The sequence below is a fragment of the Anser brachyrhynchus genome, assembly GCF_964034855.1.
Source record: "Anser brachyrhynchus genome assembly, chromosome: 3".
Classification (NCBI taxonomy): Eukaryota; Metazoa; Chordata; class Aves; order Anseriformes; family Anatidae; genus Anser; species Anser brachyrhynchus.
In genome coordinates this window covers 47,834,332-47,850,145 of record NC_137696.1, presented here as the reverse complement: position 1 = coordinate 47,850,145, position 15,814 = coordinate 47,834,332, and the positions used below count along the sequence as shown (strand labels likewise).

General features: G+C 51.7%; 1 protein-coding gene and 1 long non-coding RNA gene across 2 annotated transcripts; one reads left to right on the top strand and one right to left on the bottom strand.

The window, feature by feature from the left end:
* Positions 1-2,755: 2,755 nt before the first annotated feature.
* RHOU (ras homolog family member U) lies at positions 2,756-9,281 on the bottom strand. Its single transcript, XM_080585864.1, has 3 exons — positions 8,780-9,281; positions 8,438-8,496; positions 2,756-5,728 (listed from the first exon to the last, which is right to left on the bottom strand). The coding sequence occupies exons 1-3, from the start codon at positions 9,120-9,122 to the stop codon at positions 5,273-5,275; spliced, it is 858 nt and encodes a 285-aa protein (XP_080441990.1). The 5' UTR covers positions 9,123-9,281; the 3' UTR covers positions 2,756-5,272.
* A 228-nt stretch (positions 9,282-9,509) lies between these two features.
* LOC308192367 lies at positions 9,510-15,814 on the top strand. The gene is made up of 2 exons (XR_013948755.1): positions 9,510-10,767; positions 10,893-15,814. It is a non-coding gene; the product is annotated as an uncharacterized lncRNA (long non-coding RNA).

Sequence of the window (15,814 nt, the reverse complement as noted above, 5' to 3'; positions counted from 1 at the left end):
GATGGCCAGGGCCCTGCCTGCAGCAGAGCAGATGCAGCGCCCTCGCCCCGAGATGTCAGCAGCCGCTGTGCGTGCAGGCACGCGGTGCCGTCTTATCGCCCCTTTGGGCAACTGCAGCGAGCACCGGCACAGACTTTACCCCCTTGCTATCACCGTCCAATCTTCAGACTTTGCTCTGCAATATTATGCCCATTTTCCCATTTTTTCCCCCAAATTCACACACTTTGATTGTTGTAGATTATGAAAATGAGGTTTTTTGGTTTTTTTTTTTCTTAGCTCAGAGGAATAGCGAAGCCTGAAGCCTGCTGAGCTTATAATTAAAATGTGGAAAGGCCATGACATAGCTCAAAAGATGCAAGAATGTGATACAGGGAGCACAAAAATGCTGAGTACCAGGCTTTGGGCAAAGCGTCGTTTTGAATTCAAAATAAACGAGAAGATTGCCTATAGAGAGGGGAATGCAGGGGGAGAGGCAGCCGTGGAAGGGGAGGACGAGTGGGAATCTATTGTTCAAGTACTGCCTTCAGAGAAATCCTGATCAGGGCAAAGGAAAGCAGTGCAGCTGGCTCATGGTGCTGGTCCCTCTGCTGAATCGTCAAAGACCAGGTAACACAGATCTCCAAGTACATAGCTCTCACTCCATCAGCAACTTGAACAGGGAAACACAACCCATAAAAATCCCATTTCTACCTGAAACTGTTTTTTTTTTTTTTCCTGCCATTACTAACAAGTAGCACTATTGCAGGGGCTGGCATCAGGGACACAGGTGAGGAGGCCCCAGGGGACCCACAAGACACTGGGGACATCCCACAGCGATAGGAAAACTAGCAGCTATCTGGACATGCTGCTTTACTCCACACCACCATCTGTACCAACCCCATTAGGCCACTGGTACTAAAATTACCATCCCAAATAGAAGGATTTTAAAAAGGCATTTGGCCTTTTTGAAGGCCAAAGCATAGCGGCCAAGCTGGAACTTTACGCCTTTTTTTTTTATATATACCTCACTGATTTATTCTTCCTGTTAAAACAGAGTGGGGAAATAAATCAGCAGCACTGAAGAATACTCTGCCTCAGATGGTAAAATTCATTGAATTACACAAGTGTTTGCTCCCCGGTTTATACCATAGAGGGCTGCACTACATGGGTAATGAACAACCCTAACCGCATTACATCTTCCCTCTGGCTGCCAGCAATGGTGGGAGCTTAATCTTCAGAAGGTCCTGTTGGGTCCCGGGGCCCTGCTGTTGGCTTGAAACCCATCCTGCAAGAGCAAATGCAAAAACATTAAATACATTAGGACGGCAGTGCTGGATGATGCCAAAAGTCCACCTCATCCCATATCCTGTCCCTAACCCGCACAGATGCTTGGGGAAAGACTGTAAGAACTGAGCAAACACGGAGTGATTTTTCCCTGTAGTGTGCAGTGATATTTCCTCCCAGCTTCCAGCTATCCCCAGCTTTGGGACTTCCTAAAAAAAGGCTGTATTTTTGTACCTAACAGCCCTCACTGGGGCTGTTCATTTCCTCGTGCATTTCTCTAATTGGTTTTTTAATCTCCTTATGCCTGAAGTAGGTAAAAGCAGTTTCTATCACTCCGCATTGCCCAGGAGTCCCTTTGCCAGTTCTTCTGAGCTTTATAATGTCTTACTCTTTCCTAAACAGATGTTTTCCCTGCTCTCCCCACCCTGCTGTATAAAAGGGCAACCAACACTAAAGGCAGGAGCTGATGGAAGTCTCTTCTGTACAAACACGAGCACGTGGGTTGCCTCCCAGGGCTCAGTTGCAGGGGCACTTGCGTGCTTAAGGTCCAACGTTCAGGCATAATGCATATGACAATATTAGGTCAGCTGCATGTGGTCATACAAGGCCACCTCCTGCAGCAGCCCCCCCTTCTCTGTGGTCAGTAACTGATGTCTAGGAAGAAAATAAAAAGCAAAGAGCATGGCCAGATTTCTTTGGAGATCCTCTCTCCCAGCTGAGTCTGAAGGCCCATTCTTCACTGTCCCAGCTAGGCAACCCCCAATCATACCTCAGAAATGTCCAATCCACAAAACACATGGGGAGAAAATGGTAAAGGTGGCATTTTTTTCCAAACAAGAACAAATAATTTTGTTCTAGAGCACTTTGACTTGGTATGAAAGAGCACAAAATCCTCTCTTGGGAACTTCCATCCATCAGAAAGCGGCAGCGATTTCAGTGTTTCTGGAAAAGCTCTCGTACAGCGGGCTTACTTCAGTGCGCTCGTATCAGCCACAGCTGCCACCTCATCCAGTAGCTCAAGCCGGGCAGCCGAAGCAGCCTTTTGATCACAGCAGCGTGCACATGTACAACGTTACCCTGGCGGCAAGGATGAGCTGAGCTGGCTTAGCCTCATCCAAACGCAGGGATAGGTAAGACAGCAGCACTCGTAGCAGAAGAGCAACGTGGCACAGGTAGAAAAGGTGTTTTTGCACCGGGATGTGGCAGCGGTGGGCTCTGGGTGCTCAGTGGGTAGGGGCGGAGAGGATACTTAGTGCCAAGAGGAGGGAATGGGCTCTGCTCTTCCAAAATGCCCTCTCCAGCTCCCCAGGGTGTGCAGGGAGCAACACGAGTGGGAAATATTACACCAGTCTCAGTGTACCCAGCTCTCCCTGTCTCTGTGTTCCTCCTGCTCCACACCCCAGGTTTCGGGGTCCAGGAGCAAGGAGCCCGCCCGCGCCCTCCCGGCCTCCTCAGAGTGGGCAGCAGAGGCAGACGCATACACAGATGAGCATTTATTTCCAAATATCTCATTTATATCACTCTCACATGAAATATTTCTTTCAGAATATAGCCTACACGTAGAAAACAGAAGACAGTTGTTTTTTTTTTCATAAGGCACATCAGATTATAGACTACATAGAGACATCTCCCCCTCAATCGCGCTTGTAAAACACAGGCAATTTTAAAAGTAATATTTCTAAAACCTAGACCCTGTGTAGCCCCGTGTAGAGCAGTATTCGTAAAGTTATTAGACCTCAGTTTACATACACCTAGTAAAGGGCTATAACAAGTTGTATATACATCACATTTTCAGAAACAGTCACAGCTGGCTACATTTAAAAGTAATGCTACTCCAGACTATGAAACAGGCTGCTTATAAAATATAACCTACTGCTTCCAGTACGGCATGATACAAAGCAGTATGACCTTGCAGAAAAAATTGTGTTATTTTTGCAAATGGGAGTTGTTCAGATTTTAGCCTGTCTCCTTCTAAACCCCACATTTTTGATCAACTGAGACCATTTTACAGAGAAGTAAAGCACCCAAGAGAAGTCTGGCTTTGCATTTTTCTCCAAGATGACGGTATGACTGTGTATCTGAAATCCTGTCAATGCATTAGAATAAGAAATATAAAGGCTCAGATGTTAACTTCATGACCAGTAAACATTAAACCATTACGAACCAGATGCAACAAAGCTAAATGCATCCAGCTTCTGTGCTATGGAAACTGCTTTTGCAGGCTGTTCCAGTGCAGAAGCCAACACGTTTTTATTGAATCAGGCCCTATGTAAAGATTTCCATTCCATTTTCAAGTTCTCAGCCATGGAACATTATCCATTCTGCGCTCATTTTGCTGTAGTGGAAGAAAAAAAACACTGTCTGTGGAGCTTATGCCAATACACCCCAGAATCCATTTACATAGTGTCATTTTATTTAATGGGCCAGTAGGTAAACTGTGGTCAGCTTTATCAATTTAGATGGCTTCCACAGTTCCTCTTGATATCATGCATTGATTCATTTACAATGAAAAAAGGTTCCGGCTTTCTGCAACTGCTGTTCAGTTTAAGACTATGAAAAGGTCACTTTAAGGCTACGGCCAAAGGAAAAAAAATAGAATATAATCTGATCTTGAAATACCTAGGAAAGAAAAAAAAAAAAGTAGTCAGGGCCATAAAAAGACAGACAGACAGCACAGACTAAATGTCCTCTGCAGAATAAGTTAAAATACCAATTCTTGCAGAGAGTCACGTTACCCCTCCAGTCTCTCAAACCCACAGGAGCTGGAATTAGGCTTAGTCTAGTAGGAATCGGATTTAGTCAGATGGAAGATCATACTCAGTTCTCCATTATGTTGATCACCCAGCTACATTTTAGGCAAGTTTCACTTTAACTTGTTGGACTGATGTGGGAAAATGTTATCAGCTAAATTTCCAGGGTGGCCTAAGCCAATTTCCCCAGCATGAGCTTGGACAAGATTCAACGACAAACAACTGTTGCCTTTAGAAGGGAAACATTAACTTGGTTGAAAGCAGCATGGTGAAGAGGACACAGCAGCCTCAGTTTCCAGATTCCAGTTTGTTATCATCTTGATTTGCCTGATCTGTTATTTGTTTATCAGCCTTAAAGGTAAGGAGGGGCATTAGGAAATAATTGGCTGTAGACTTGAAAACAAATGCAGTTGGTGGTGGTGCTGCACAGATATTTGATACTTCTCTTTAAAATAATAATAATAAAAAAAAAACCACAACAGCATTTACATTCCTTTCAGCTGAAACGGATGAACTGCCACCACGTCTGCATAAATAGAGGAGCCCGCTACTACCCAGGGCGGTGGCTGAGGCTCGGTAACGCTTCCGCCTGACTTCCTGGGAAGGAGAGGGGGACAAGGACAGAAACGACTTTCAAGTCAGGAGGTGACAAATGAGATGTCAGTGCTGTAATGTATCGGGTTCCCTCGCAGCACGCTGAAGGTGTATTTGTGACCTTTCCAGCCGTGGCATTTGTGTATAGATGACACCTCTTGCATACCCTTTTTAAAGCAATCCCTAAGAGTGTTGGTTTGGGAAGACACGGAGAAGAGAGGAGTGGGTTTTTAAAGCTAAAAACGTCCATTAGGAGGCACAGTGTTATCTTTCCCTTTGACCGTCTGGGCTCCACGCTTCCACAGTCACTCACACGTCTCTGCTGCACAGCCCTCGCAGCGAAGGGCTCCGGTTTGCTCCTCCCCGTAGCGTACAGATGGTGACACAAGTCAGATCCTTCGGGCAAATCCTTCTAACCTCACAGACACACGGTGTGCGCTTCTTCCTTAATGAAAGATTATTTAGTCACGGAACTCCTGATTCATAGCAATCATTTAACTACAAATCCTTCTGCTGCCCTCGCAAGGGCAACCGTGATATCCAGTAGCAACATATACACATACATACAGATCTACACTATACACCCGGGACGACACAGAATGAGAGTTGAGCTAATATAGCCTCTATTTGATGTCCTCAGAGCAGCGCTCGGGTCCTCGCGATTCCTATACAAAACAGCAGTATTTTTTCCACCAGGATTTGGAGAGGTTTTTCATTTTGTCTGGAGTCCTACACTTGGATTTCTTTGGTTGCTGCTGGGTATCCGAGTACTGAATCCCAGCCACGATGGCCGCATCAAAGACCTCCTTGAGGTTTTTCTGAGTCAAAGCCGAGCACTCGATGTAGGACGCGGCTTTTATTTCCTCGGCACAGAGCTTCGCAGCCTCCTCCGAGACGGGCTTCTCTTTGCACTTGTCCAGCTCGATGAGAACTTTGACGTCCTCCCGGAGGTCCGACTGCGTCCCCACCAGGATGATGGGCGCCTTGGGGCAGTGGCACCGGATTTCGGGAACCCACTTCTCACTCACGTTCTGGAAGGACGAGGGGCTGACGACGCTGAAGCACAGCAGGAAGATGTCCGTGTTGGTGTAGCACAGAGGCCTGAGCTTGTCAAATTCATCCTGCACAGAACAACATCGTGTTAGCACCCGGCAGAAACAGCGCTGGAGGATTCCCCGAGACGCTCCCAGCTCAAGCCCACTGCTGATGCTTGGAGAAGCTGAGGCTCACCTCCTGCCATCCTGAGAGACCTTAGCACCCAGGCCAGAGGACAAGGTGCATCAGTAGCAGCAGCCACGTGTGCTAAGCCTGAGGTCTGGCCCTGCGCAGCTGCCAGCCTGTGGACACCCTGCCACTATCAGGCACATGGAAGGAAGGTGCTGGTTTCCCCACCTGGCTGAGATTTCCCTGCCGGAAACATTTTTTAAACCGGCGCCTACTTAACAACATCCTCCAGGAGATGGGAATAATTTCCCTGCCATTGTGCCCAGGGATTTAGATCTGATGGCAGCAATAAGGAATCACAATGCGCAGGCTTAACATGCCAATGGCATGGAATAAGAGCTTTACCTTTCCCTCCCACCCATGCCACATCAAACAAACTGCAAATAGGCCTCCCAGTGCTACCTGTTCTTTTTTTTTCCTCCTTCCCTCCTCCTTTAAGAGCAAACTCCAGCAAAGCAAAGCCCTTTTTCAGCTTCAGGAGGTTGCCACAAGGAAGCCAGGCACCTAAAGGTAACAAAGGACTCTGCCACAGGCAGCAGCTAGCGAAGAATGCAGCAACAAGCAAGAATGCAGCAACAAGCAAGGGTTAACTCCATGCAGCCTGCCTTTATGCTGACAGCAGGATAAAAGCAGGGTAACACTAGCAGCCTGAACAGGTAGGATTTGCCTCAGCGGCGGTGACATTTTAATTAAAATGGACCGTGTTCTCAAAAGCTCTGAATTTAAAGTGCAAAGAACAAACACAGCTGAAAACATCTCTCCGGTGCCAGCGTTTTACTGCTGAATTGCAAGTCACATGTTAATTTTCAAGATGCGAAATTTTGCTCTAAAGCCTCTGAAGGCCCAGGATATGCAGTTTAAAGCCCACTGGAAGCCTCTGAAGTCTTGTTCCACTCGAATGCATTTCTTCCAGCAGTAACTCTCAGAGAGACAGCAATTTATAAAACACGAGTCAAGAAAGCAAGCTTCATTAGCTCTCTTGATTCCCAGATTAAGCCTCACAGGAAACCAGGCTGTCACCATTTGGCTTGAGAGAAACTCGGCGTTTAGTGAGCTGCAGCACTGAAGGACAGGACCATTTGCGGAAAGGCACCTCGCCACGTAATTGCCTCTCCTTGCAACGTGAGAAACCTCAACGAGGCTCGATTCAATAGGCTTGAAAGCCAAACCCAGATCTTAAGGGTTTCTACCCAGATGAAATAATGCCCTTTATATTCCAAGTGCACTCCTACGGTTTCGATGGTAGTGCACAAACTGCAGGGACTCTACACCTTTTTAGGCTGCTGACACCGAAATATCTACAATTTTTCAGCTGCGGATTTCAGCACCAATCTCACTGCAGCACGGTTTTGACAAAGTGCCCAGCCAGGTACCTTTTATTCAAGACAATTTCTATTACTGCAGGTAGCCCCTCAGTTTCTAAGGAAGCAAATCCCCCGTTCCGGCTGCTCTGGGACACACAGAGCGAACACCTCGACCACTCAGAGCAGCAAAGGCGAGAGGCCACCGGACCCGCCGCTCCCTCCTGCCACCGGTGGCTGCCTTGCCCTGGGCACTGCCCTCCCACCGGCTGTCACCCTGCCACCGCCGTGCGTTCAGCCGCCACACTCTGGTTGTGGGCACACCCAGCCACCACGTCACTCCGGCAGGGCTTAACACCAGTGCTCACTTCTGCTATCTCACTTCGTACCATCACCTGCAGAAGGCTGCTTGCAGGCTTTTAACTGTGGTTTGCAGGGCAGATGAAACAGTCCTACGCTGCTGCTAGGGCTGTGCAGCCCTTCGAGCTCCTTTACTAAGGGGAGCGCCCAGCTACAACCCATCTAAATAGGTTTGTATGTTAAGGCCACTGAGATTTTTCCATGTGGTTTCGGTGAAGGCACAGACCCAGATCCACAAAGCTGTTCACGAACCCAGCTCCTATCGCCTTCAAAGGCGAATTCGGTAGCAAAACACTTTTAGCAGTCCCGACTCAACCCCTCCCAAGCAGCGCTGCACACTGCTCAGGGTGTTACCAGCAAGGGGCGTGCAGAAAATACAAGAAACAGGTTCTCTTAGCAGGCAAACTAGGAGCTGAGAGGCACTAGCCACCCTCAGCCCTGCGGGAGTTAGTCAGGTTAGGGGCAGCAGCACGTCTTAGGGGTGGGAATGGCAAACGTGAAGACTCCACAGATAACACCAAATAGGATTTTTTTCTCCCTTCAGCTCCTGCCCCTTTAAAAGTGCAGTGTCCATCTGCGCACACCTACAGCTGTGAATGCTTTGTTCCAAACACCCTCATTCTTAAATCCGGAGCTATTTAGCTAAAAAACAAAGCCAGTGACAACCTCTCAAGGAGAAAAACCGAGAGCCCTGAATCCCCAGACCTTTCAGCTTTCCGGCCAGGCACAGCAGAGCGGCAGCCGTGCCCGGTCCCCGTGCGGAGCCGCAACCTGTGCATCCCCCCACCCCGTAGCAGACCCCAGGCAAAGCAGCGGGCGGAGAACGAGGGAGAAGGGCGGCGGTTTAACAGGATGCTCAAAGCCACGAAGTCGCTATCAGGACTCCCCGGCCACCCACTCGTCCCCTCCCGCTGTCACTTGAACCGAGTACGCGGCTCCACCGACCTGCCCGGCCGTGTCGCAGAGCTGCAGTCTCACCGGCTTGCCGTCCACAGACACAACAGCTTGGGGGAGAGAGGAGGGGGAAAGCGTGGTGAGTCCAACTTCGCACATTTTCCATTAATAAAGAAAAAAAAAAAGGAGAGGGGAAGGCTCCCGCTGCCCGGGATTGAGCTCCTTATCCCCTTCCATGCTCTCGGGACGCCCCCAGCACAAAAACCGGAGCGGCTGGAGGGCAGAGGAAGGAGCGAAGCCTCACCGCAGCCGGGCTGGCAGGGACACAACCTCGGGGCAGGCTCAAACTTTTCGCCCAGCTCCCGAGCCCCCCCCGGCGCCCCCCGTCCTTACCGGAGAAGTTGTCGAAGGCGGTGGGGATGTACTCGGTGGGGTACCCGTTGGTGGTGTAGCTCACCACCAGGCTGGTCTTGCCCACGGCGCCGTCCCCCACCAGCACGCACTTGATGCTGCGCCGCGGCTCGCTCCCGGCCCCGGCTCCGGCTCCGCTCCCGGCCCCGGCCCCGCTCCCGGCCCCGCTCCCCGCCGCCCCCCGGCAGCGGCCGCCCAGCGCCGCCCCGAGCGCCGCCGCCGCCCGGCCGCTGCGCACCCTGCGCGGGGGCACCGGCGGCACCTCGCAGCCGCCGGCCACCGGCTTGCCGATGTAGCCCGCATCGCCCTCCTGCTGCGGCGGCATCCGGGGGGCGGCCGGCCCGGCACCGCCGCCGGGGGAGCGGCGGGACGAGGACGACGAGGAGAAGGAGGTGGCGAGCAGGCGGTGCGGGGCCCCGGCGGGCCGGCAGGAGCGGCGCGGCCGCCGCGAAGCCAGCCCCGGAGCAGGGAGGGAGGGAGGGAGGGAGGCAGCGAGCCCGGCTGCGCTGCGCCCGCCTCGCCCCGCGCTACCGAGTCGCGGCCGGCGGCCCCGCGGCGCCGCGTGACATGGCTGGGGCGGGGAGGGGCCGCCGGCACCGCCCGGCGCGGCGCGGCGCGGCGCTACCGATAGGGGGCGCTGCAGCGCAACCAGGCCGGCTCGCGGCCGCCGCGCGCTCATTGGTCAGCCCGCCCCGCCGCGCGCTGCTATTGGTTGGGGAGGAGGGGGCGCGGCGGGGAGGCCCCGCCCATCGCCGCCTTCCTTGGGGGGTCCGCGGGCCGGCGGGGAGGGCGCCCGGTGGCGGAGCGGGGCCGGCAGCGGGAGCGGGGGGGGGGGCGGCGGCTGCGCTGGGCACGTGCTGAAGGAGCGGCCGTGGGGTGCCGCGGGCCTCGTGTCGCGGTAACGGCCCGAGTGCGGGGCAGCACGAAGCGGGGAGGTGCCGTTCTTGTGCGGCAGAGCCTGTGGGGTCCCGTGGTGCTGGTCGTGGGGCTGGGCTGAGCCCGTGTTGCAGCCCAGGGTCTCAGCTCGGTCCGTGTTGTTCCTTATGGTTCTGAGCGTAGACATAGCCACGTTTCTGCAGAAGACGAGACCAGGTTAAGAAAGGCACGTGCAGTGGAAGAACCGTGTTAGTGCACGTGTGCCTTGTTAGTGCACGCGATGCTGGAAGTCAGCATGCAGTAAATATCTCAGCTTTGGCCATCGGTGTGTCAGGGCATGCTGAAGGCACGACAGCAGATGAGTTTCTGTCCATTCTGGCTGATGTGCCAACCGAGGGCGAGCAGACGTGCTGCCATCTCCGACACCGGGATGGAATACACACCAGCTGTGGGCACGAGGCTGGCTGAGCGTTGCCACCCCTTACCTGCAGCAGCAAACAGCAATTCCCCATCCCGTATCAGTGCTGCAACGAGGCCTCGTTCAGAGCAAGGATGCACAAAGACGAGGAGGACTCCCGTAGGTGGGAGATGACTATAACTGTCCGCATTGTTTCGGGGACGGGGGGCGGGAGCGGGCTCGGAGCTGCATGGTTGTGCCATACCGTAATGTGCCCTACCGAACACAGAAGCCTTTTGTGCAGAGGATGATCTAACCCATTGTTTTGCAGGGGGGTGCCCGCCCGCACCGCAGCAGCAAGTCCGAGCAGCCCCCGGTGCTGGCGGTGGGCTGAGGGCTGGTCCCGAAGGGATGCTGCCGCTGATAGCCGCTGTCGCCGAAGCTTTGGGCCACGGCCCTATCGCACGCACACATCTCGCAGGTTTTAACGCGGTTGTTTTCCGAGCTCTGAGCCGCAGGATAAACAGGCTTAGCTCCACGTAGGTCAACAGGGGGGCCGCTGTCTGTCTCGGGGCTGAATCTGGTCCATTATCAGTTCACAGAAAAGCTCCTGCCCTATCTTCCATGCTCGTGTTAGTCAAATATTATTCTTCGAGAAAAATGACAGACAGAGGAAATTATTTTATCAAGACGTGAAGTAGGTCATTGTTATATCCTGGCTTATCATTTTCCCTGTGATATAAAAAATACAAACTGGGTGCTGGCCTTGTAGAATGAAAGCTTTCTTTTCCTTTTTTTTTTCTTTTTTTTTTTTTACTGTAGAAACTTGAAAAGCCTGACACGGAGAGAGGCACGGGAGTGAGGCGGCGCACTCCGAGCATGACGTGATGCACTGCTGCTAGTGCAAGGGGAAGGGTACAGCCTGCTCTGCGGGGCCGTCACCGAGATCCTGTTCTTTGTGAGAGGAGCAAACTCTCAGCCTGGAAAAAAGCCATCTATGATGCACCCCTTCTTTTTCCAAAGAGCGGGATTGTGGCGACGTTGCTGAGCTGGCCGATGGCTGGGGAGGTGGGAAGGAGAGAAAGGGGAAGCAGGAGGGAGCAAAGAGAGGGCAACCAGCTGGGAAAGAAAAAGGAGCTTGTTTAAAGGGCAGATCTGACCTGCTCTGACTCCAGAGAAGTGCTTTTGAGGCTGCCTTTTGGGAAGCAGGAGGGAAAAAGGCTAGGGAAGTACAAGATGTTACTGTTTTTATTATGTATTTCATTTGTAATTAAAACCCGTAAATATATATATATATTTATTTTTGCCAGGGCTTTTTTAAAGAACATTTTCATCACCCAAGATATCGATCTCAGGCAAGTTTTCACTACCTGGGGAAAGGGATCAGTAAGCAGCACACATTATTAACACAATAATCTCTCCTCACCCCTCAAGCTAAACTCTGATTGAGAAGACGCTAATGCAAGCTCAAAGGCAAAAAGGCTTGTTGAGATAAACCTGAAAACAAAATAATACAAAACAAAACAAAGCACAATTGCTTCGAGCCTCCCAAATTCCTAATTAATTCAGAAAACAAATTAACCCTAGCCTCCTATCTGCAGTGCCTCTGCAGGGGAATCGCCGTGGGAGGTGATCCCTTTATCTCACTTTTGACGTTCTTTCCAGCCCATCTCGGGCCACTGCTGCGGGAAGGTGCTCCATGTCCTGTATGGCCACCCCTTAGTTTGCTTGTCCTGAAGCCCCTTGTCACCCCAGGGCTGTCCCACACCCCTCTGGGCACGCTGGCCATGCTCTGAGCAGGGACAGAGCAGTGGCCCCCGCAGGCCACCTGGGCACTGATGGGGATAGGCTGGGTAAGATCTTGGTGGTGACAGAGAAATGTCCCAGTAAGAAAAATAGCAAAAGCTTTCACTTTTGCCACACATCTGAATGAAGGAACTGAGCCTGCCTTGCTTCTGACTGCCCTGTGACATTTTGCATTTCACTGTGCTCCTGCTCACAAGGACTTATAACACGCCATGCTATTTCTGCCCCAGGAGCCCCAGGTTGCAGACACGATCTGGAGAGAGGGAGGTAAATCCCAGCACCAAGCCAGACAGCTCGGGAGGAGAGAGGAGAGGAGAAGAAAGTGTGCTTTGGCAGTGTCCTGCACGTCGGTGGGTGATGGCGAGAGTGGCAGAGGAGAGAACTGAGGGGGAAATGACACCTAGGTTGGACACATATCCCTGAGGAGCTGAGGCAGAGCAGCTAGCACTGAAAACAGGCACTGTATCTGCAGCATGGATGCTTTTTGCCCCACTGCCCATGGGCCTGTATGTGAAGCCCTTTAGTAGCTTTTTTTTAGCTGCCACAACCTTACCAGTTCCCCATGTGGACCCTCAAAACAGCTCCTAGCCCACCATGCTCCCGATCCCTAGTAATAATAATATGATTCTGACTGCCATCTTAGGGTGCTTATGAAATATGCCCAGGTGAGCCTGAAATAGTCACCAGCCAGTGTGAACAGAGATCAGTGCTTTTCCCCTCCTCACCACCATGGATACCTCCGAGGGCACCTTGCGGTGGGCCATACACATCCTTGCAGGTGCCCACATCTCACAGGGGGTGACCAGCTTCCTAGCAGGGGGCTTGACCTCTGCCACCAGTGCTGGGAGGTGATGGGGCACAGAGACCCCTCTGCTCTGAGGGATGCTCCTGCTCTCACCTCTGCGCCCACCCTCCCACATGAAGCTTGCCCCCACCAGCAGGGCCATGTGGCCATGCCTGCACGGGCAATTTGGCCCAGACATTTTTAGTTGGTTACTTTTAAAGTCTGAAAAATGATGGTTGCTCCTCGTGCTATCTCCTTTGGAGCTGGCCGTTTCCTCTCAGTGTCAGACTTGGATGAAGCCCATGCCAACTGCTGAGAAACCTCTCCCTTTCCACTTTTAACGACCTTTCCTGAAAGCAGTTGCTAGGATCTTGTTGGTGGGGATTAAAAGACTCGGAACAATCCAGCACAAGTGTCGGTTTTATTGAAAGTGAGCAGGCTGTGCTTCCCTGATCACTGCCCTACTTACAGCCCAGAGGTGCACTGTGGGACGGCTTCCACAGCCGAGCAGAGGAGAAGAGCCACGGCTTCTCTGTGCTGCATGGCAAAACTAAGACAGGAAAGTAAAGGCCAGGATTCACCCAGTGCAGAGCAAACAGACCTCCCCGTGCCTCAGCGTTCAGCTGGGCTTCCAAAGGGTTGCTACCAGCAGGCCTCTACAATGCAAAGCTACTTCTCCCACTGCTGTAAGGCTCTCCATGCCTTCGAAAGAGTATCAGAGCAAGAGGGACGAAAAGGTTGCAGCTCCTCTGCTCTAAGAGTGAAGGAGAGGGGCTTTGAGTGCCCGATTCTGTTAGCTATAAATGCAAACCACTAATATGCAGAGCTTTCCCACTGAAGTAAAGGCACTGGGAGTGGGAGATTAACAGGTTGCCAGCTGTGTTGGTATGATAAGCCAAGCAAGGACCCTGATGCTTTTGGTCGAAAGTGGATTGAAACCTCAGCAGAGACACAGGGCAAATCAGCACAGAAGCCACACGTGGAAAACTGAACGAGGCACCACAGGCAAACGTTTCTTATCTTCAGCTTACGTCAATAGGAATGGCAATGCAAAAGAGGCAGCAAAGTATTTAGTAGAGAGGAGGAGGAAGAAGTCCAAAAGCTTTTTTATCTATACACGTGCTTTATAAAGTGCTACTGTTGTCCTCAGAAATTTTTCAATGAAAATGAACAGGCAGAAGCACTGAGCGAGTTCTTCCAGAGGGCTGTTTGCTTGCTTGGGTGAGTTTAACCGCGCCATGCCTGCAGGAACACTCCCTGCTAGTGCTGCTGTGTCCCAAAAGCAGCTGAGGAAGAACAACCTATTAAACAGCACAAAATACAGCTGCAATAATTACCCCACCTGGTCTGATCTGGTGTGAAATAGGACTCAGGGAGGCACAGAACCCAGGAATCTGGGGCTCTCTGCGAGGTGATGCTGCAGCCATCTCCCCATTTCCCAGAGCTCCTGCTTTTCCAGCAGCCCGTCCCAATTACCTCCATTGACTTTTGCTTTGCTTTCTGGCTTTATTGTTTTCATTAAGGCTAATTAACAGAAGAGTGGATGAGGCCCAGATTTCTTGGGAGGATTTTTTGTTGTTGTTCTTGGTAGTTTTCATTTTGCCAAGTTTCCTTTTTGCTTTTAAATTGTTTTGATAATGGTTGAAAAACAACTTTGCTACCAGAGGCGGGTGCCGAGCAAGGAGAAGACTCAGCAAGGATAACAGCAATTAGGGAAAGGCCACAAGCAGGTTTCACCTCCTCGGCAGGATCCAATTTTGCCTCCCCACCCTGTGTGCGCAGTGGGCCCTGGCTGCAAGGCGCGGATATTGCCTCCACGTAGGAGGCACGCAGGTGTCAGCCAGAGGTGAGACGGGAAGAACAAAAGGCTGGTGTAAACGCAGCTGAAGGCTCACAGCCTGCATCCATATGGCCCAGCCCTTATCCCTGGGTTACAGCCCAGGGTGGGCTCAGCCCTAATCCAGCCACCAGCTCTCTGCAGCTGCGCTGCTTGGGGCAAGGCTGCGGCGAACCTGCACCCGAGGTGTGCAGGGGGCTCCTCCAAACGTGCCTAGGAGCTTGCCCTGGGCAATGCTAAGGAGCTTTGGAAAAGGGTCCCATTGTGACTTTTCAGTTATCAAAAAAAAAAAAATGGTAGTGCTTATAAAAATCTCAAAATAAGGTTATAGCTAAAAGAGTGCATTTTCAGATGAAACTCTTGGCTAAAGCCTCAATGTGTGAACGCGGATGTTCTGTACTCACTGTCCCTGACCCCATAGTGATGAGCATGATACAAGAGCAGAGGCGGATGATGAACCAGTAGCTAAAAGACTGATCATCATGCCAGACAGCCCAGGGAAGGTTTTCAGCCCCCGAACTGTTCCCTCCATGTGACCAGCCGCCCTCAGAGGGATAAGCTCTCGTCCCCACAGAGCAGGAGCTGCACCCAAACCACAGTGATCCATCCTGGGCCACCCCAGCTCCCAAAACGTGCCCGGATGCTGGCTGCAGGAGCACTGCTTTGCTCTGGGACAAACTCCCCCAGGGACCACGCCAGCCATTTAGCAGCACGGGCAGGGCCGCGCTGCCTTCTTTGTTAATTAGCACATCACTGCCACCAAGGCCTCACAGCCACGCAGGCCTCCCTTGCCTCCCCCTGTGAAATTGCTCCACGCAGAGCTGCTGAGCTCTGGCTGCCGCCTCCTTTTCCTGACCAGGGTTGTCTCCTTGTTCCCCCCAGGCTACCCAGACTGTCCTTGGCATCTGCCTGCTGTTTTTTGGGGGCTGAATTTGCAGAGCATGGCTGTTTTCTGTGCAGGGCCTCACATGGAAAGCCCAGGATGCGTGCCGTGCTGCCAGCCTGGCTGCTGCTGCTGCTGCCACAAATAATGGTGTGACCAGGTCTAAGGCAGGCTGCCTTGCAAGAATATAATGATCCTAGTAGCCAGCTTGCCAGAGGGAACAAAGAAATGATTATAGGTTTGGGAAAAAAAAAATAAGGAAAAGAAAACTAAAAGAAAACAAAGAGCCATTGACAAGAAGGACAAATTAGTTAGGTCTTAAGTGTCATTCTCCATCTGATAAAACAAAAATGTCCAGAGCAACAATTAACAACAAAAGAAAGAAAGAAAGAAAGAAAGAAAGAAAGAAAGAAAGAAAGAAAGAAAGAAAGAAA